This window comes from Salmo salar, chromosome 01, assembly GCF_965601325.2.
Source record: "Salmo salar chromosome 01, fSalSal1, whole genome shotgun sequence".
Lineage (NCBI taxonomy): Eukaryota > Metazoa > Chordata > Actinopteri > Salmoniformes > Salmonidae > Salmo > Salmo salar.
In genome coordinates this window covers 144,782,294-144,804,866 of record NC_138291.1, presented here as the reverse complement: position 1 = coordinate 144,804,866, position 22,573 = coordinate 144,782,294, and the positions used below count along the sequence as shown (strand labels likewise).

General features: G+C 42.0%; 1 protein-coding gene across 1 annotated transcript; it reads right to left on the bottom strand.

The window, feature by feature from the left end:
* Nucleotides 1-976: 976 nt before the first annotated feature.
* On the bottom strand, nt 977-22,063 carry tescb (tescalcin b). Its single transcript, XM_014130344.3, has 8 exons — nt 21,712-22,063; nt 16,371-16,440; nt 16,032-16,112; nt 15,439-15,578; nt 6,024-6,085; nt 5,817-5,924; nt 5,662-5,709; nt 977-5,350 (listed from the first exon to the last, which is right to left on the bottom strand). The coding sequence occupies exons 1-8, from the start codon at nt 21,773-21,775 to the stop codon at nt 5,273-5,275; spliced, it is 651 nt and encodes a 216-aa protein (XP_013985819.1). The 5' UTR covers nt 21,776-22,063; the 3' UTR covers nt 977-5,272.
* Between the last annotated feature and the right edge of the window lie 510 nt (nt 22,064-22,573).

The following is a 22,573-nucleotide window of genomic DNA, read 5'->3' as shown; positions in this document are numbered from 1 at the left end:
TAGTGCATCTAGGGGTTAGAAGGATTACTTTATCCTATCCTAGGTATTCCTTAAAGAGGTGGGGTTTCAGGTGTCTCCGGAAGGTGGTGATTGACTCCGCTGTCCTGGCGTCGTGAGGGAGCTTGTTCCACCATTGGGGTGCCAGAGCAGCGAACAGTTTTGACTGGGCTGAGCGGGAACTGTGCTTCCTCAGAGGTAGGGGGGCCAGCAGGCCAGTGGTGGATGAACGCAGTGCCCTTGTTTGGGTGTAGGGCCTGATCAGAGCCTGAAGGTATGGAGGTGCCGTTCCCTTCACAGCTCCGTAGGCAATCACCATGGTCTTGTAGCGGATGCGAGCTTCAACTGGAAGCCAGTGGAGAGAGCGGAGGAGCGGGGTGACGTGAGAGAACTTGGGAAGGTTGAACACCAGACGGGCTGCGGCGTTCTGGATGAGTTGTAGGGGTTTAATGGCACAGGCAGGGAGCCCAGCCAACAGCGAGTTGCAGTAATCCAGACGGGAGATGACAAGTGCCTGGATTAGGACCTGCGCCGCTTCCTGTGAAAGAAACACTTTGCAGCTGGTTGCTGCAAGAGCATGCACACCATGAGAGTACAACCTGAGTTGAATGGAAACTAGTTTAGATGGGCAGTGAGGTCTGTGTGTGTTTGTCATGTTTGGCTAAGGTAAGGGTGACCACCCTCACCACAGCATAAACACTATGACTGAAGGAGCAATGCTAGAACTGATGTCTGGGAAAAACAGTATATGAGGAAGTTGAAGGTTTTTGAGAAGGTTAATTACATAAATGCACTTTGATGTTGATTAAGCTCAAAGCAAATTCAAGTTTCATTCTAGATCTCTCACCAAGGCTGTATGAATTTTTTTTAAATGCTGTAATTCCTACTTTATCATTCAAATTAACACCAAAATAATACACGTGTTGTATTTAATGTTATCCCAATAAAAAGAGGTCACATCATTTACATTATTCCTCGCTACAATAACATCCCAAAAAAGGAATGAAAATATTTTATTTTACAGTACAAACATACAGTATATGGATATATGGATTTTCAAATACAAAGACAGCTAACATGCGTAGCTAACATTCATATATGGGGGGATAACATTGTTCCCATTTCTAACAGTCAACAAATGCTTGTCTGCGAAGGTTTCATTCTTTGTAAAAGTCGGATGCACAATTCACTTGAAAGAACAATCTTCAATATCAGGAGGGTGTTGCCATAGCTCAAGTACATTTGCAGTATGCTACACTGTATACCAGTACCAGTATGCTAGGCTGGTCAGTTAAACATCGCAACGGCAATACGTACTTTGTTTCTATTGGTCAGTAACTTGTTAATGCACATGGAAATCTAACCTTTGATTCCAAATTGATGGCAGTGGCAGCACAACAATTATGGTGTGCATGATGGTATAGATAGAAGACACATGCTCTTGGTTTTCCTTGTGCAAATTTGTTTAGCTCATTCCACCCAGTGCCATACAGTATAATAGGAGATGAATTGCATGCACTTTAATAATAGCACTACATGATTGGCTATTGCTTTATTGCGATATTATTACTGATTTATTGCTTTGCTATTGAATTGATTATTGATTGATAGCATTTAGTGCATTGTTTATATTCTTGCATAAAAAAGTATGTTGTGACAGATACAGGTTGTCATCAAAACTGCATGCTAAATTCATAACATACCAACTGTTAATCTGTGTATATTTGCATAGTTACTCATTCATATTTTCAATGCAGTCCATTTGTAAAAACATAACAGTGTCAGAAGCTACTAGACAGTAGAAGCTTAAACCTTCCCCTGATCAAAAGCTCATAGCAACTCAAAACCAAACCATAAACAGAGGTTTCTAATAGTTTGTCAGTGTACTTAGTCAGTGACGTGCAGTCAGGGTAGGCCCCGTTTACCCTGTGATAATGTAACAAAAAAAGCTGTTATGAAAAGCCAAATTAAAAAACTAAATTGTATAAAACATTTTCATTCTTTTTTGTTCATGTTTTTTCTCAGTGAATCTGGTGTTTTTTATGCAAAACCTCAGGAAAGGCGTTAGGGTATTCATGCCTTCCTTTCTAGCCATTCAAATCGTTGACACTGCAGTCGTTCCTGACTCCAGTCACTGTTAATAGACAGTGACTGAGCCAATTTCATATTTTACGCATGCGTATTGCCTAAACATGTTGTGTGGGTATTGCCTGGGGTAAACTGTGCATATTTGGGCATGTCTACATAATTTGACGCTCGCACCGCTTGAACTGAACAAAGCTAGCTAGCTAGCAAAAATAACCTGACAAATTGACACTATACTGCACCTCAAACAATTTTCGAAGTTGAAATAATGTAACATACTAATAGAGTGTTCAAAGAGTGGAATGTCAACTAAAATTAAAGTTAAAACCATATAGAGGCAGCATACAGGATCTCTACAAGACGTGGCATGACAGGTAACCGCCATCTGTCAGGCAGGCGAAAAGTGAGTACTGGGCTGTCCAATTGTCTGAAACATCATTACCAATTAAGACTTTTTACCCCGACTTTTACACATCTTGGACATTTGCTTTATCTTTGTGGACATAATGGGAATGGGAATTACTTTTTGAGTCAGTGTGAAAATGGAACCGAAGGAGGCCTTGGTGATGTGTATCCCACACGACCGTTTGAATGCATTTTTCAGTAATTTCGATTGTTGATATGAACATTTTGTTAGAACCTTATTTATTATAATCGTGTGTGTGTGTAATAATATTTCACATGATAATATTATTATGAGTGTGTGTGTTTGCGCGAGAAGCGCATTGGAAGAATTGTAAATCCATTGTGAAAGGCTATGGAGTATTCAGATGAAATGTGTCCATATATTGGTCTTTTAGTGCCACCTACCAGTTGTAACTGTGGATGCTAGATTGGTCTATTGCTGAGTTGAGCAGTGCATCATTTTGTCAGATGATATGAAATATGCCGCAATCGCATCTTGGCTACATAGGTATTTACATTTGTGACTCATTTCAGGAAACTAGGCGTATGTTGTGCGTCACTAATTCACTACTTCAAAATGTGTTTTTGGGCAGAAATGCCTTCTGGGACATGAGAACTTTCATGTGCCTTAATAACAAACTTGTATGCAATCTGTAAATACGAATACAATTGTTAAATTACGAACTTAGTTGGTTTAGCCACGGAAAAAGACAGGAACCTTCCCGCTAGCTAGGATTGGCTGAGATAATGGATGGACTGGACATGGCGAGAGATAAGTTCAGATTGTTCTGCAATGTAGCACGCTTCTGTCTATGACATAAGCTGCTCAGTATGTGTAGGTAATCCTTTCTAACGCAGCTTTTTTTAAAGATATCACGAAGAACTACAAAAGTGTTGCTAATGCGCTCCACTTTCTGGAGGTCCACGTTTTGAAATCAGTGGAATGTCCGGTGAAAGCAGAGTATGATAGCAAAGGAGATGGAGAAAATTCTGCCGTTTGATAGCAAATATGCGGAGGGAGTCAAAAATAGAACACACAGAAGGCTGTTGTATAAAACACCAGTCTCCGGATTACATCTTCAAACTAAGAGAAACTATGGCATCCGTGAGAGGGAGAAGCGTTCATCCATGTACACGGGTAAGAGAGTCTAGCTAGCTACATTTTCAGAAATGAACTGTTTCTAATTTTGTCAGAAAGTAATTTTCATTGCAAGGTAAAGCGTACTGTTAGCTAGCTAGCTAACGTTAGCTGGCTGGCTCGCTAGCTTACGTTACATGTATGATCTGTGTAGTAATATTATTTGTATCTAAGAGCCATTTGCATTGCTAGTTATAGCCTAATGTTAGCTAGCTAATATTGAACCCAGTTGGCTAGTTTTTAGCTACCAGCAGATTCATGCAGGGTAGTAACGTTATGAGTTGGAATTATGGTTTATTGTTTAACTAGCTAGCTACATGTCTAAACAAAAAACTCCACTATGCAAGTAATCATTTCACTGTACCGTTTACACCTTCTGTATCCTGTGCATGTGACAAGTAAACTTAGATTTTATTTGATAAAGTGTGTGTTTACCAGAGACGGTAAGGTGAAGAACAAAATGACCTGCACCAAAGTCAAATTAGGATATAACATTAGGCCAATGAGACAGTGTTCAAGTTCTAAAATTCTCCAGTAGAATGCCCTGCTTTTATTTTGTCACACTCACAACCTTAAGCTATTTTCTGTAATTAGCTCACCATTAACTTGTAAATAATGATCTTGTTGTGAGTTTATTTTCCTGTAATAAAGAATATAAATTAGTTAAAGTAAAGACATTGTCAGCAATATGATATGGTCATTATTTGAACTGGCTAGCCAGCTAACTCAACGTTAGATAGCTGGCTAACAAGCAAGAAACGAACCACAACATTGTTTAGAAAGTTGGTTTTAGTTGTCTGGTTTGCTAGATTGACATATACTAAATACATTTTTAAACGGATGGATTTATTGGTGTTAAAATACACCAGTTATGCAATTTTGGACCACCAGGCTGCTGATGTCATACAGCCTGTCAGTTTTGTGTTTATACTTTTTCATAACAACGACAAGTTTGATGTCGGACGACAATAGAATGTCCATGATGTCACTGCGACAACTGTCTACAGACATGTCGCTAGACGTAGTGTAAACCAGCCTTAAGTCTTGAAAGCTTTGGTTGTTTAGTACACTACTGTACTCACTCTGCTTAGCACATGGCCTCACATGTGAATCCTTAAAGAGATGGGTGGGGCTAAGGCTTAAGAGGGTGTGAACGATTCTGAATTGGTGTAGACAAAGATGAGCTCTCCAGTAGGTGTACCAAAACATTCAAGGGACATTTTCTCAAAAGTGGGGTTATAAGTTTATCAACTTTCTAAGCAGAATTCCTTTCCCATTGTTCCTCAACTGTAGTGTATGATATACCATTTTCTACCTCTTTGAGTCTCTACTTTTATCCAATGTAAAAAACACCATTTCAATTTTTGATACATAAGACCAAATCGAGCCGGTTGGTCACATTTGGTGAACATTGTTGTCAATTTTGGTTAATAGCCTGTGTCACTCTGGTTGTTGGAGCCATCTGTTGCATGGTGAACTTGGGCTTCATGAAGGTTTATTTGTGAGTAAATCTGGCTTTGATAACAGCCAGTGCTTACCCAGACACCAACCACACGTCACTGCTTAAAGTGTGCTCTAACTGGCCACTAAATTAAATACCATAAAAGAGTGCTGGTGCTGCATAGTAATAAAAAAGGTGGAAGATCCTCACTTGCACAGGTTCGTCGTGTCCATATTCAAAAAGCGAATGTTCATTCTTGTCTCGATCTCAATATCTTTCAGTATCTGAAAATAAATAGATTTACTACCAGTATATTACATAGTTACTAAACTCTGATGATGCCTTCAACTATGTGTACTCTAATAACAAGACATCAATTGTGCTGCTATTGGCAAACAGCAAACAGCAGAGGGATGGGGCTGGAGAAATGTAACCACTTTAAAATTCTAAGACAGAGCAATGGATGCGAGGACAGACCATCCATCATATCAAAATTATAGTTTTAACCATATTTTGAAGCTATACAGTGTTTGTTTGCAAAACCATTGAAAAAGAAAAGCTAAAGCTAGACACAAAATAATGTTTTATTACAAACCTTTAGGAAATGTTCAAAAGTGATCCCCTCGTAAAACTCATCTGGTTCCTGAGAATGAAGAATGAGATTATTGAATATAATTTAAAAAAAACTAATAACAGGTTCCAGGTCTAACACTCAGAGTGAGGAATATAATGTTTATAAAGCAGCCGTACCATGTGACCCATGGAGATACTGGCTACCTCCAGCATGGCAGCGTCTGCTATGCCTTTAGCCGTTTCCTTCCCCAGGGCTCCACTCCGAGACAGCAGCTCCTCCACTACCTACAGTACATACAGAGGCATGGCAGTCATGGTAACAACAGTGATAGGCAGATAGAGTATTTTTTGTATTTCAAAAGATAGGCCTAGGCAGTGGCTTACATGTCGGTACTCCTCCAGAGTGATTGTTCCATCATTGTCTGTGTCATGCATGTTAAACAGGACTGGGGAAAATAAATAAGAAAGTGTTAAACTCTTTTCTGTTGGTCTGTCTTTACAAATATTTCCTTAACAAAGGTCTGCAAGTGTCACGAGGCATCACTGTAACGCATTTGCTGAGTAATGCTGTATATTATGGGATATATTTGATATTGTTTGTTTATTTATCTTTTGCAGAAACAGCAGCTACTCTTCCTGGGGTCCACAAAAAACACAAAACATGACAAGTAACAAAACACTGATACACTGTCTGGAGGAAAAATGTATAGTCTGGAGGGACAGCCTTGAATTGTACATCTTGTCTCATACAATCATTGGTTCCTGTAGGTGCTGGGTAGAGATATGAGGGGGAGACTGTCATGACCCCCCCCCCCCCCCCTCAGCCCTTTTGGCAGAATGCCCAGAATATGTTCTATAAGTTAAGATATGAGATGGTGCCAGACACACGCAGGAACCAACCTTATGAACCATGCCTATGTAGCTTGTCTGTGTAAGCAGTATATAAGAGAAGTAACGGGACTGCCCCGGGCAGAGCTCACTTCAGACCGGTACTTTATGCATCTAAGTTTGCCTATGTTCTCTCCAGCTTGCTGACAATAAATAGTGATTCATTTAAAATTGACTTCGAGTGTCCCTGTGTTGAATTTCGATGAAAATTTGATCAGTGATTCCACCTGTGGAGCATCCCAGTGAAGGTCTGCAAGGGAGACATAGTGAGAAAGCGTAAGTGAATTTCCCATCTGACCAAAGACAAAGTGGACCCGCCCAGACCAGACTTTTACTGAGAGCTGCCCGGGAGAAGATACCTGATCTGTGAACCTCTGAGGGACATGTCATCTGAATTTTAGTAAGTCAATTTAAATGAATTTGTATAATTAAAAATAAAATAAAACTAAACATAAAATGGTACCACTAGTTTTGAGGCTAGAACTAGTCTTAAGAGAAGACTAGAGTGAGGGCAAGTAACGGTACTATGGTAAAGCCCCGCTGACAGCTGTCTGTAGGCATTTATAAGAGAAGTGTCTACGTGGTCTGCAGCCACTACTAATAGCAGGTTTTATTGAGCATGAGGTGTAATTTGTTTATGTATAGGAAGTAGCGGCAAGAAAAATATTGAAGATACATATGGTGCATAGGAAGTAACGACGAGAATCATTCAAGATGCAAATGGAGTAATATGGGAGATTACCGAGTGTGTTTGGGAATAGCACTAAGTGAATGTGAATGTGAGAGTTGTGCGAGTGTGGAAAGGACGTGTTAAGCTGATTGAAATTTCAATAATAAGAGAAATTATTAGTGTTAAGAGAAGAGAAAATGTGGATATAAGTGGTAAACTGAGTTCAATAAAGGATTTACATTTGGGATAATAAGAAGGTTGAAATTTGGATAGTAAGAGGTGTATGTGAAGAGATGAAAGGAGAGAGTACTCTTCCTGAATATGCTGTTAAATAGAATGCTAGTGTAAATTTCAACTTAAATGTTATTTGTCACATGCGCCGAATACAACAGTGAAAAGCTTACTTACAAGCCCTAAACCAACAATGCAGTTTTAAGACAAAAAGTGTTAAGAAAGTATTTACTAAAATAAAGTGAAGTAAATAAAAAATAAATTAATAAGAAAAATAACAAATAATTAATGAGCAACAAGAAAATAACAGTAGCGAGGCTATATACAGGGGGTACCGGTACAGAGTCAATGTTAGTTGTGGTAATTGAGGTAATATGCACATGTATGTAGAGGTAAAGTGACTATGCATGGATAATAAACAGCATAAAAATGGGGTTGGGGGCAATGTAAATAGTCCAGGTAGCCATTTGATTAGCTGTTCAGGAGTATTATAGCTTGAGGGTAGAAGCTGTTAACCTGTTATGGCTAGGGGGCAGTATTTTCACAGCCGGATAAAAAACGTACCCGATTTAATCTGATTATTACTCCTGCCCAGAAACTAGAATATGCATATAATTATTAGCTTTGGATAGAAAACACGCCAAAGTTTCTAAAACTGTTTGAATGGTGTCTGTGAGTATAACAGAACTCATTTGGCAGGCCAAAACCTGAGAAGATTCCATGCAGGAAGTGCCCTGTCTGACAATTTCTTGCCCTTCTTGATTATCTCTATCCATTACAGGGGATCTCTGCTGTTACTTGACACTTCCTACGGCTCCCATGGGCTCTCAGAAGGCGGCAAAAAGCTGAATCGTGGCTTTGCAGGCTCTGGCTGAAAAAAAGTAGCGCGTTTGGATAGTGGCTGGTCACAGTACTGTGAGACTCAGGCGCGTGCCCGAGTCGACCCCATGCTTTGTTTTCTTTCGTCTGTTTACCTAAACGCAGATTCCCGGTCGGAATATTATCGCTTTTTTACGAGAAAAATGGCATAAAAATTTATTTTAAACAGCGGTTGACATGCTTCGAAGTACGGTAATGGAATATTTAGAAATCTTTTGTCACGAAATGCGCCATGCTCGTGACCCTTATTTACACTTCGGATAGTGTCTTGAACGCACGAACAAAACGCCGCTGTTTGGATATAACTATGGATTATTTTAAACCAAACCAACATTTGTTATTGAAGTAGCAGTCCTGGGAGTGCATTCTGACGAAGAACACCAAAGGTAATCAAACTTTTATAATAGTAAATCGGAGTTTGGTCAGGGCTAAACTTGGTGGGTGTCTAAATAGCTAGCCGTGATGGCTGGGCTATCTACTCAGAATATTGCAAAATGTGCTTTCACCGAAAAGCTATTTTAAAATCGGACACCTCGATTGCACAAAGGAGTTCTGTATCTATAATTCTTAAAATAATTATGTTTTTTGTGAACGTTTATCGTGAGTAATTTAGTAAATTCACCGGAGGTTTGCGGGGGGGTATGCTAGTTCTGAACGTCACATGCTAATGTAAAAAGCTGGTTTTTGATATAAATATGAACTTGATTGAACAAAACATGCATGTATTGTATAACATAATGTCCTAGGTGTGGCATCTGATGAAGATCATCAAAGGTTAGTGCTGCATTTAGCTGTGGTTTTGTTTTTTGTGACATTATATACTAGCTTGAAAAATGGGTGTCTGATTATTTCTGGCTGGGTACTCTGCTGACATAATCTAATGTTTTGCTTTCGCTGTAAAGCCTTTTTGAAATCGGACAGTGTGGTTAGATAAAGGAGAGTCTTGTCTTTGAAATGCTGTGAAATAGTCATATGTTTGAAAAATTGAAGTTTTTGTATTTTTGAGGAATTTGTAATTCGCGCCACGCCTATCATTGGATATTGGAGCAGGTGTTCCGCTAGCGGAACGTCTAGATGTAAGAGGTTAAGAAGTCTTTTGGACCTAGACTTGGCCCTCTGGTACTGCTTAAGTACGTTTTTAGGATCTAAAGACCCATGCCACATCTTTTCAGTCTCCTGAGGGGGAATAGGCATTGTCATGCTCTCTTCACGACTGTCTTGGTGTGCCTGGACCATGATAGTTTGATGGTGATGTGGACACCAAGGAACTTGAAGCTCTCAACCTAGTCCACTACAGCCCCGTCGATGAGAATGGGGGCATGTTTTGTCCTCTTTTTTCTGTAGTCCACAATCATCTCCTTTGTCTTGATCACGTTGAGGTAGGTCAGGTCTCTGACCTCCTCCCTATAGGCTGTCTCATCGTTGTCGGTGATCAGGCATACCACTGTTGTGTCGTCGGCAAACTTAATGATGGTGTTGGAGTCATGCTTGGCCATGCAGTCATGGGTGAAGAGAGAGTACAGGAGGGGACTGAGCACGCACCCCTGAGGGGCCCCCATGTTGAGGATCAGCGTGGTAGATGTGTTGTTACCTACCCTTACCATCTGGGGGTGGCCCGTCAGCAAGTCCAGGATCCAGTTGCAAAGGAAGGTGTGTAGTCCCAGGGTCCTTAGCTTAGTGATGAGCTTTGAGGGCACTATGGTGTTGAACGCTGAGCTGTAGTCAATGAATGGCATTCTCATGTAGGTGTTCCTTTTGTCCAGGTGGGAAAGGGCAGTGTGGAGTGCAATAGAGATTGTATCATCTCTGGATCTGTTGGGGCGGTATGCAAATTGGAGTGGGTCTAGGGATTCTGGCATAATGGTGTTGATGTGAGCCATGACCAGTTTTTCAAAGCCCTTCATGGCTACAGATGTGAGTGTTACAGGTCGGAAGTCATTTAGGCAAGTTACCTTGGTGTTCTTGGGCACAGGGACTATGGTGGTCTGCTTGAAAGATGTTGGTATTACAGACTCGGTCAGGGACCGGTAGAAAATGTCAGTGAAGACACTTGCCAGTTGGTCAGCGCATGCTCAGAGTACATGTCCTGGCCTTGTGAATGTTGACCTGCTTAAAGGTATTACTCACATCGGCTACGGAGAGCATGATCACACAATCGTCCAGAACAGTTGGGCAAGTTGCTGCAGGGGGTGCAGAGCTATTGGCCGGGGTAGGGGCAGCCAGGTGGAAAGCATGGCCAGCCGTAGAAAAATGCTTATTGAAATGATCGATTATCGTAGATTTATTGGTGGTGACAGTGTTTCCTAGTCTAAGTGCAGTGGGCAGCTGGGTGGACGTGCTCTTATTCTCCATGGACTTTCCAGTGTCCCAAAAGTTTTTGGAATTAGTGCTACAGGATGCAAATTTATTTTTGAAAAAGCTAACCTTAGCTTTCCTAACTGACTGTGTATATTGGTTCCTGACTTCCCTGAAAAGTTGCATATCGCGGGGGCTATTCGATGCTAATGCAGAACGCCACAGGATGTTTTTGTGCTGGTCAAGGGCAGTCAAGTTTGGGGTGAACCAGGGGCTATATCTGTTCTTAGTTATACATTTTTTGAATGGGGCATGCTTATTTAAGATGGTGAGGAGAGCATTTTTAAAAAGCAACCAGGCATCCTCTACCGATGGAATGAGGTCAATATCCTTCCAGGATACCCGGGCCAGGTCGATTAGAAAGGCCTGCTCGCTGAAGTATTTTAGGGAGCATTTGACAGTGATGAGGGGTGGTCGTTTGATCGTAGAACCATTACGGACGCAGGCAATGAGGCAGTGATTGCTGAGATCCTGTTTGAAGACAGCAGAGGTGTATTTAGAGGGCAAGTTGGTCAGAATGATATCTAAGAGGGTGCCTATGGTTACGGATTTAGAGTTGTTGATAGGTTCCTTGATAATTTGTGTGAGAATGAGGGCATCTAGCTTAGATTGATTCACCTATGGTGTCCAGGGCACAGCTGGGGGCTGAGGGGGGTCTATAACAAGCGGCAACATTGAGAGACTTGTTTCTAGAAAGGTGAATTTTTAAAAGTAGAAGCTCAAATTTTTTGGGCACAGACCTGGATAGTATGACAGAACTCTGCAGGCTATCTCTGCAGTAGATTGCAACCCCGCCCCCTTTGGCAGTTCTATCTTGAAGGAAAATGTTGTAGTTGGGGATGGAAATGTCAGGATTTTTGGCCGCCTTCCTAAGCTAGGATTCAGACATGGCTAGGACATCCGGGTTGGCGGAGTGTGCTAAAGCAGTGAATAAAACAAACATAGGGAGCAGGCTTCTAATGTTAACATGCATGAAACCAAGGCTTTTACAGTTACAGAAGTCAACAAATGAGAGCGCCTGGGGAATGGGAGTGGTTCTGGGGGCTGCAGGGCCTGGGTTAACCTCTACATCACCAGAGGAACAGAGGAGGAGTAGGATAAGGGTACGGCTAAAGGCTATAAGAACTGGTCGTCTAGTGCGTTCGGAACAGAGAGTAAAAGGAGCAGATTTCTGGGTGTGGAAGAATAGATTCATGGCATAATGTACAGACAAGGGTATGGAAAGATGTGAGTACAGTGGAGGTAAACCTAGGCATTGAGTGACGATGAGAGAGGTTTTGTCTCTAGAGGCATCAGTTAAGCCAGGTGAGGTCACCGCATGTGTGGGGGGTGGAACAAAAGGGCTATCTAAGGCATATTAGGCAGGGCTGGGGGCTCTACAGTGAAATAAGACAATAATCACTGACATTAGGGAGAGGCATGTGTAGCCAAGTGATCATAGGGTCCAATGAGTAGCAATAGGTGAGTCAGGGAGCCGTTTAGTAGTCGCTACTACGCAAAGCGAGCTGGAGACAAGGTGATTCAGACAGCTAGCGGGCCGGCGATGTCGCAACGGAAGAGCCTGTTGAAACCACCTCGGACGATTACATCGGCAGACCAGTCGTGATGGATCTAGGGATGACCAAATTTGGGAGATCTCTAGAAACGTAGAGAAAATTGGCAATGCTACTCAAAATGCCCTGGAACAATTGAATGGGGAACTAAAAGAATTGCGTAAATTGGCTCTGAAAAACAGAGAGGCTCTTGACTATCTTTTGGCAGGTCAAGGGGGTGTCACGTTCTGACCTGTAAAGGTGTTATTTGTTAGTGTTTAGTTTGGTCAGGACGTGGCAGGGGGTATTTGTTTTATGTGGTTCAGGGTGGTTGTGTGTATGTGTCCATGTAGAGTGGGGTATTTGATTTATTAGTCCAGGGTTTTGGTTATTGTTCTATGTTAGTTTATTTCTATGTTCTGTCTAGTCATTTGTATTTCTATGTTTAGTTAATTGGTGTTGGGGCCTTCAGTTGGAGGCAGCTGTCTATTGTTGCCTCTGATTGAAGGTCCTATAATTAGGGGTGTGTTTGTATTGTGGATTGTAGGTAGTTGTATTCTGTTTTGTGTTCTTCACCTGACAGAACTGTTAGTGTCGTTTTCTGTTAATTGTATACGTGTTTCATTTTGTTTCACCTTCTTCAGTATTAAAAAGAAGATGAGTATACACTTCCCTGTTGCGTCTTGGTCCTCCACACACAACAATCGTTACAGAACTACCCACCACAACCGGACCAAGCAACAGAAGAGGGAGCAGCCAAGGAAGAGGGGGGACTACAGGGAATCGTGGTCATGGGAAGAAATCCTGGCGGGAGAAGGTCCGTGGCGAAGGAACGGTGAGGACCGGGAGAAGTACGTTGGGACGAGGCTAGCAAGGAAGCCTGAGAGGCAGCCCCAATAAAAAAAAGAGGTACGCAAGATCTCGCCCATGTGCACGCACAGTCCGGTGCGTGTGATCTCAGCCCCAAGCAAAGGCCGTGCTAGAGTGGGTATCCAGCCTGGAAGGAGGATGCCAGCCCAATACATCTGGCCACCGGTACGCCTCCGAAGTCCAGGCTACAGGACACCTCCTCTACGCACGACGACCATCAGGCCCCTGCATAGCCCAGTCCGCCCTGTACCAGCACCCCGAATGTACAGGGCTACTACTGCCATCCAGCCAGGACGGGTTGTGCAGGAGATGAGCTCGAGACTTGCAGTACTCACCCAAGGCCTGGTGTATCCTACTCCTGCTCCTCGTAGAAGCCCACAGGTGCGTGTCTCCAGTCTGGCTCCTCCAAAGCCAGCACCGCGCACCAGGCTTCCCGAGCGGCAGCTCAGTCCAGCTCGACCTATTCCTGCGCTACGCACAAGCCTACAGGTGCGTGTATCCAGTCTGGCTCCTCCGAAGCCAGCACCGCGCACCAGGCTTCCCGAGCGGCAGCTCAGTCCAGCTCGACCTATTCCTGCGCCACGCACAAGCCTACAGGTGCGTGTCTCTAGTCTGACTCCCCCGAAGCCAGCACCAGGCTCCCAGTGCGGCAGCCCAGCCCAACTCGTCCTACTGTTGCCCCTAGCACTAGCCCTGAGGTACGTGGGCCTAGTCCGGCGTCCCCTACGCCAGCCCCATGTACCAGGCCTTCAGTGCACGCGCCTCGCCCAGATGGCACAGCGACAGCGCCTAACCCTGAGTGCCCGACGACAGTGCCTCAGCCCGAGTGTCCGGCACCTATGCCCGAGAGAGAAGTGTTCCACAGTCCGACGCAGCCAGAGTCGCCCTCCAGTCCGACGCAGCCAGAGTCGCCCGTAGCGAGAATCCCAAGTCCGAGGTCGACAAAGAGGGACCTCGCCCCAGAGTCTGCAAAGAAGAGGGGTGAGCAAGTGGCGGAGCGAGGGATACGTCCCGCTCCAGAGCCACCTCCGTAGGGACTAGTATGCGGGAAGGGGGGAGCGTTGCAGAGGCATCGTTGGTGACGATAGACAGGGGCCTTCGTTGGCAATGATAGACAGGGGCCTTCAGTTGGAGGCAGCTGCCTATCATTGCCTCTGATTGAAGGTCCTATAATTAGGGGTGTGTTTGTATTGTGGGTAGTTGTATTCTGTTTTGTGTTCTTCACCTGACAGAACTGTTAGTGTCGTTTTCTGTTAATTGTATATGTGTTTCACCTTCTTCAGTATTAAAAAGATGAGTATACACTTCCCTGTTGCGTCTTGGTCCTCCACACACTACAATCGTTACAGGGGGCACTCGTCCAATCATTTGCGATGAATGTTGTACTTTTGTCCCAGATCACTCTTCTAATATGACTGATCACACTGAATACATATAATTCCCCACAACCAGAGTGGTAGCTTGCAACATGGTTGGAATCCCTGTTTGGAAGTTGAGGATCCCAAATTGCAAAAAAGTTTGCATAATTGTGTTATTAACATGTTGTGTATGTGTGTATTTTTGATAAATTCACTCCTGTTAATAAAAGTATAACCTTTATTATGATGATAGTATGACCATACTAATTGGATTGTATAACCCAGAATGAAGGGTTTGAAAGTGTCTATCATTACATCTTTAACAATTATTATCATAGAAGTGATAAGTAGGGAATGTGGAGGAAAAATGTATAGACTGGGGAGACAGCCTTAAATTGTACATATTGTTTCACTCAATCATTGGTTCCTATAGGTGCTGGGTAGAGATAAGAGGGGGAGACAGTCATGACCCCCTCTTCAGACCTTTTGGCAGAATGCCCAGCTTGCTGACAATAAAGAGTGATTCATTTAATATTGATTTTGTGTCCCTGTGTTGAATTTCCACGACAACTGATAGACAAGGAGTCACACAAATGTAAAATACAACGCTATACAAACAATACAACAAAATGATACCAACAATACAACTACAAAATAATGTGCGCGTTTGAGTGTGTCTGTGTGTGTATGCCCTCACAGTCTCTGCTGTTCCATGAGAAGTTGCTGAATCCACTTTGTAAAGGTCACTTTAATATAGATCTGTGGTATCCCAGCAGAAAGTTTCCAATTATTGAGCACATTATTGATTCGAGTCACAGTGTGAGCCATAGTACACCTCAAATGTGTACAGTATCTTGTACAACCAATGTTTTCAATGTCATTGTAGTAAGTACACAAGGTAACAATAATGTTGGGTATCCATTTAAATGTAGTGTAACATTTGCCAGTGATACTGAACTGCAATACATCTATCTTAACACCACTCCATACAGTAACATTTTAATGATTGCACTCACAGCGGAGTTTTTCCCTCCTGATGCTCTCTCTCTGTTCCTCTGTCATGTCCAGTGCTGGAGGTCTGAAGTGGGACATGACCACCAGGAACTCCTCAAAGCTGATCTCCTGGACAGTCCCCTCACCATTCTGATGGAAGTTTCTATAGAGGGATACGAGCAAGGAACATAAATACCTTCATTGTGTGGATATATATTTTTTGTATTGCTCATTAGAAAGTAACCATGTGTCATTCTAGAAACAACCCATAGGCACTACGTCCTAGGCACTTCACATAAATGTGAAAGAAATGGATACAGTATACAATATGGTAATAGCTCCAACTTGCATATTGATATCTTAGGTTGTATGACTGCCATATCGATTATACATATTCAATCCTTTCCGATCTACACAAATGCTAGTGGGTAGGGGCTAATGGCTAGGGGTTGTTTCTGGACCAGGCTCACATTTGACTAATCCTGTGAGGTACCACCAAACCTACTGTCTAATGAAAATCATACTATGTAGGTTAAAGCTGGGGGCATACTGAGAGCAGTTAATCTTAAGTCTTGTTCTTGTTGAGGTACTTAACATAAACATGATAAACACCAACCTTTTGTCAAAGAAGGCCTCTATAATTTGGGTTCGGATCGGATTGCATGACAGGTCTGGAATTGTGTTGAGGTCATCTCGTCTACAAGTGAAAAGACAAGAAGATAATTAGGTTTGCAGCAGGAAGCTGGTCAATTATAATACCTGCTAAACAAAAGGCAAAACAAAACCTGTTAGGCTAGTTTATGCTAAAGAGATGGGAAGAACCACTTAATCAAAAATGCATTATGCCAGGATTACACCCATGTGTGTCTAAAAACACAAAAGTAATAACATCACAAGTTAAAAATAAAGTGTGTTAGGATGTGTATGAATGCCAAAAATGATTAAGGAGTCTTACCTCAGCGTGTCTTCATTGTGGCTCAACTGCTTGAATCTTTTGTGCAGGATTCCAATCTGCTCGAAGGAAACTGAGGAACAAAAAAGGGACTGTCATGAGTCCAAGACAGAGAGGTACATCCTGCCAACCTACCACAGCAGGTTAGAGGCCTAGATGGATGGAGCGGAAATGATGTGCATCTTCAAGATGCATCTCCAATTAGCAAAATGCCAGGCAGCATATCAGTTACCACTGAATGGGCAGGAAACCATGACAAACTGCAGAGTAATGCTGTTAATGGAACACAATTGTTTTTTAATCTTTGCAAATACAATTTATGTTTGTGTCCTGTTCTTATCTCTAATGTATCATCCAGGCTGCCTGATTTGACATCCTCAGGCTTAACACATTATACACACGGTGTAAGCAGAGAGCAGTGCTGAATGGTTATTCAGCATCTATTTTCAGTTGATGCCATCTTTCCTCATGTGAAAAGTGTATATTTGTATATTCAGATGTAAAAACTATTTCACTTTGCGTTCTCTCATTGTCATTGTCTATGTGAGTGCATAGAGTTTAGAGAAATACATTGTTTTTTAAATGTGTATATCTAATGTAACTTAAATAAACTGAATATTACATGCAGTCTGAGAGAGAAAAAACTGTTCTGGCTGAACAACAGGGATAAGCTCAAAGTATTTAAATTCATTCAAACAAGGACTGATGTCTAACAATCTCCACAATATTTGAATTGAGAGTGAGTGAGTGAGTGATTGTGTGAGTGAGTGAGTGTTTTTCAGTGTGTACAAACAATACATTCCTCAGGTTATTGTATGGGCAAACTAGTATGTGAAGAGCTAATATTGGATTACCAGTGGTATGTCGGAAACTAACTGAGGGTGGGGATTTCAGACAATGTCAGAGACAGAGAAAAAAAAACTCTTTGTTCATGGCCTCATTGCTTGCATGTTTTTCTGAAGCTATAAACACAATATCTAATCTATTATTCATGGTGGTTCAATCAAGCCTACAATGTAAACGTACATAAGATACCCGGAGAAAAAAGTTACTACTCCACATGCAATTTGCAGTTTGAATATTTTATAGCCACTGCATGGAGATACAGTACCTGGCCTACACTAGTGTCTTTCTATCATCATGTCAGAATACAGCCCTTAAATAAATATAGGAGATTCATCTGGTCTAATACTACTACCAACTTTAATTTCTTTCATCTGACTTTAGTCACAAGGACATTCCATAGTTGCTCAAACAGTCTTCTCCTTGTTCTGCTTTTAATTTAGACATGCTAGTGTGATAGAATGAAATGTGTCTTAGTGCCATAATGAAAATAATAATACAGTATCATAATGTGTACCAGCAAGCAATATGCTAATCATTTAAAGGTATATGAATGTTGATAATACGATCTGTGTGCTCAGTGATGTCTGTTTGTGCTGTGTTTGATTGGTTATGCCTAAGAATTCCTATAGGGGGTTGGAGAGGCTATATTGACACGCCTGGTGCCAAAATTTATGATGACGTACACTGAGTGTACTAAACATTAGCAATTCCTGTCTTTCCATGACAGACTGACCAAGTGAATCCAGGTTAAAGCTATGATCCCTTAGTGATGTCACCTGTTAAATCCACTTCAATCAGTGTAGATGAAGGGGAGGAGACAGGTTAAAGAAGGGTTTTTAAGCCTTGAAAGAGAGTGAATGGGCAAGAAAAAAGATTTAAGCCCCTTTGAACAGGGTATGGTAGTACAGCAGGTGCCAGGCGCACCGGTTTGAGTGTGTCAATAACTACAATGCTGATGGGGTTTTCACACTCAACAGTTTCCTGTGTGTATCAAAAATGGTCCACCACCCAAAGGTCATCCAGCCAACTGTGGGAAGCATTGGAATCAACATTGGCCAGCATCCCTGTGGAACACTTTCAACACCTTTTCCGAATGTTTATATACTCAAAGGATGTCGCTCAGCTGAGAGTCGAGTGGAGATGAATGGATTAATTTCAGTAGTCCTGATGAGCCCTTCCCTGATAGCTACACTGAACAAAAATATAAACGCAACATAAAGTAAAGTGTTGGTCCCATGTTTCATGAGCTGAAATAAAACATCCAAGAAATGTTCCATACGCACAAAAAACGTATTTCTGTTTACATACCTGTTAATGAGCTGTTCTCCTTTGCCAAGATAATCCAGATGTGGCACATCAAAAAGCTGATTAAACAGCATGATCATTACACAAGTGCACCTTGTGCTGGGGACAATAAAAGGCCATTCAAAAATGTCACAGATGTATAAAGTTCTGAGGGAGCATGCAATTAGCATGCTGACTGCAGGCATGTCCACAAGAGCTGTTGCCAGATAATTTAATGTTAATATCTCTACCATAAGCCGCCTCCAACACAGTTTTAGAGAATTTGGCAGTACATTCAACCAGCCTCACAACCACAGATCATGCGTATCGCATTGTGTGGACAAGTGGTTTGCTGATGTCAATGTTGCGAACAGAGTGCCCCATGGTGGCGGTGGGGTTATGGTATGGGCAGGCATAAGCTACGGACACAGAGATACCGTGATGAGATCTTGAGACCCATTGTCGTGCCATTCATTCGCCACCATCACCTCATGTTTCAGCATGATAATGCACAGCCCCATGTCACAAGGATCTGTACACAATTCCTGGAAGCTGAAATATCCCTGGTCTGCATACTCACCAGACATGTCACCCATTGACTCTGAATCGATGTGTATGACAGTGTGTTCCAATTCCCGCCAATATCCAGCAACTTCACACAGCCACTGAAGAGGAGTGGGACAACATTCCACAGGCCACAATCAACAGCCTGATCAACTCTATGCAAAGGAGATGTGGTGCCCTGCATGAGGCAAATTGTGGTCACACCAGATACTGACTGGTTGTCTAATCTACGCCCCTACCTTTTTTTTAAGGTATCTGTGACCTATAGATGCATATCTGTATTCCCAGTCATGTGAAATCCATAGATTAGGGGCAAATTCATTTATTTCAATTGACTGATTTCCTCATATGTACTGTAACTCAATAAAATATTTGAAATTGTTCCATGTTGTGTTTATATTTTTGTTCAGTATAGTTTATGCTGGCAAGAACAGCAGCATGGCACTAGTTAAAATAAAATGATGCTTATTTCAATGGGAGAAATAACGTGTAGTATTTGTCACCTTGACCTGCCAATTAGCTAACGTAACAACAAGCCGATGAGAATGACCAGTGCAACGGTGTATCAAGGTACTTGCCAACGTGAGTTGCTTCCCACCGGGCAACTGTATCACATGTCGCCGGCAGTAGCTAATGTGGCCAATTTGTCCATCCCACTTAATTTTATTCTATCATAGGATTGCAGCCTACACAATAAATAATTTGTAACCATCTCGAGGTCACCGTGATACAGTCTAACTACAATGTGGATAGTTTGTGCTGCAAGCCGGCACTGCAACAACACGGGGCACAGTGTTCTTCACTTCCACTTGTCGAGAACTGCTGTCCGGCAGTAAAAAGAGGGAAGTAGCTAGATAGAGTAGCCAATATAAGGCCTGGATGACAGCTAAAGCACATTTATTGCAGTGATTTTCACTGAAAATGTACAACTACGGCATTAAAGTCTACATTTTAGTTAAAAAAACTGAAGAATTACGGAATGGTTTTGAACACTCTCCCAAGTCCCAATTCTGGTAGCCAAGTTTCAAATTCTCGCTGAAGTTTCTAGCCACAAGCATAAACTAGCTAGCTGGGAAGGGCTCATCAGGACGACTGACTAAACCAAATCCGTTTGTCTTCCCGGCCCCTCTCAGTTGCACGACATACGTTATCAGTTTGGGCACAGGCGTGCCCATATAGCTTCTCCCATACGGGGCAGGGCGCGTGGAGCTTCCCAGTTCATTCATTACACTGACGTGAAGCTGAAGTAACTTCTCTGTGTGATTCATTTCTATATTTCCCTCCTTTCAGGTATGAATTCGATTTAGAATATATTTCAAATCCAATCAAATAAAATGTTGTTTGTCACATGCTTTGTAGACAACAGGTGTAGAATAACAGTGAAACACTTACTTACGGGTCCTTTTCCGACAATGCAGAGTTAAAGATCATTTTAAAAACAATTCAATAGAAATAGTGACGTGAGGAATAAATACACAGTGAATAACGAATACAAATAAGGAGTAAAAATAACATGGCTATATATAGAGGGTACATTGTTATTCTTCATGTCAGAATGTTACAGATGTTTACTGTGTGTTATTAATTAGCAAATGTATTTGAGTGACAATATAAATGTGCTATTTGGATGTTAAGAACCACTCGGAAATTTGCCATTAGCCCTTTTGCTAACTAGCTACCTTGGAGGCTAATCACGAGTTTCATGAGGTGTCTGCGTGATCAGAGCGTTCCCGGTGCAGCTGTGAGTGTGAGAGAGAGAGGGGGGGAGAGAGAGAGGGGAGAGAGAGTGGCCATGCTCATCTCCTGTGTGTGTGTGTGTGTGTGTGTGTGTGTGTGTGTGTGTGTGTGTGTGTGTGTGTGTGTGTGTGTGTGTGTGTGTGTGTGTGTGTGGGGGGGGGGGGGGGGGGGGGGCAGTGAATGGGTGAGTGAGAGAACTTTTGGGAAATGTGAAGCTGAATTATGTTGTTATTGCAAAGTAGAGCACTAAGATGAATTTATACATGCTCATACATGTTGTCTTTGTTTATTGAAGTGAGTTTATATAGGGATAAGATTTGATAACAATGGTATAAAGATAGAAACGGCACAAGGATAGTTAATAGTGATAATTCATAAAGGGATGTGTCATGCATTTAAAAATGTTAAAAGGTTGATAATTGATAAATGCAGCATACTGGTTTACTGAACAATAGTAAAAGCTATGCAAATGTAAAGAATATATTCATTTGTGCACTTGAGAAATGTATATAAATTGTTGATGATTTTATGCAAAAGATTAATTACACTGATGGGAAGCTGAAGCAACGTCTGTGTGATTCATTTCTATACCCCACCACCCCCCACCCTCAGGGGTATAACAGTAGCTCTTCTCCTTGCAAGGCATCAGGGAAAACACTGCAATAGGCTACTTGTAAAGATTCTCATCCAGTAGTGCTGTAGCCTACAGCAATCTATAACTCATGCTGTTTTGCTCGGTAAATAGCCCCCAGAACACCTACCACACAAGATGACGTTGTTATGGGGATCCTGTATTGTGGGGCGTTTCATTTCACAATAATGATACACTTTAGCGCAGGATTACATAAGCCTAGAAATATGATTCTTCTCAATAATTATAATGGTATCCTACAGGAAACAACGTAATACTCACAGCCGGTCTTCTCTGAGAGATCTCTGTATTCGGGTTCATCAGGTAACGACTGTAATGCGCCCATAACTCAGTAAACGTGCCAGCCGACCAATCCAGACGCATGAAAATAACGATTGGTCTCGCTCAGGACAACGCAGGTAGGCTACTGAAATCGAAACGGTGTCAGTTCAGTAGAACAGATATTCTTTCATTATCATATCCCCAACAACAAATCATGTTACAGGTCGATATGTACTGTAGGCTGCAAGGTCCTAATGTAAATGCATTTCAAGCTGCCAGCCTCTGCTGAGCGCGCACTTCCGCAACTTGGCTATCCAACGACACAACACTTTCTTCAACAGTGCATTATTTAGGTTCCTGTGATCTAGTTCTCATACTACAGTCAGCAGTGTCCTACTTAGGCTACATTGTAGTACAGTACGACATTCAATGTTTAACGCTTTATTACATGAGCTGCATTCATATCACTTGCTCTGCAGTCCTCTGTAATGTAACCCAGTCATATAAAAGACCCTGCAATATTCCATATTTTTCCATATTCCGAACGTTTGTTGAAATTGACAAATGTTGTGCCTCTAAAGTCTACCTTGAAGCCAAACCTTCCTAAAACAAATATATTGCAGTTCTGTTTTCTTGGGGAGAAGACTCTGAGCATTTCGTATTATTCTGTAAGTAAATCTGAGACATTCCATTTAGTATGATATGTTATGTTTTGTGTAGTTACATAAGACAGATGGTTAAGGCAAAAATGAAAGTAGGGTGGTTGGTCAGGGTGGATGGGTGGACATATAATGCGAATGTCTAGCAACTCAAATTTCGCGAGTTCGAATCTCATCACTGACAACTTTTTCATTTTAGCTAC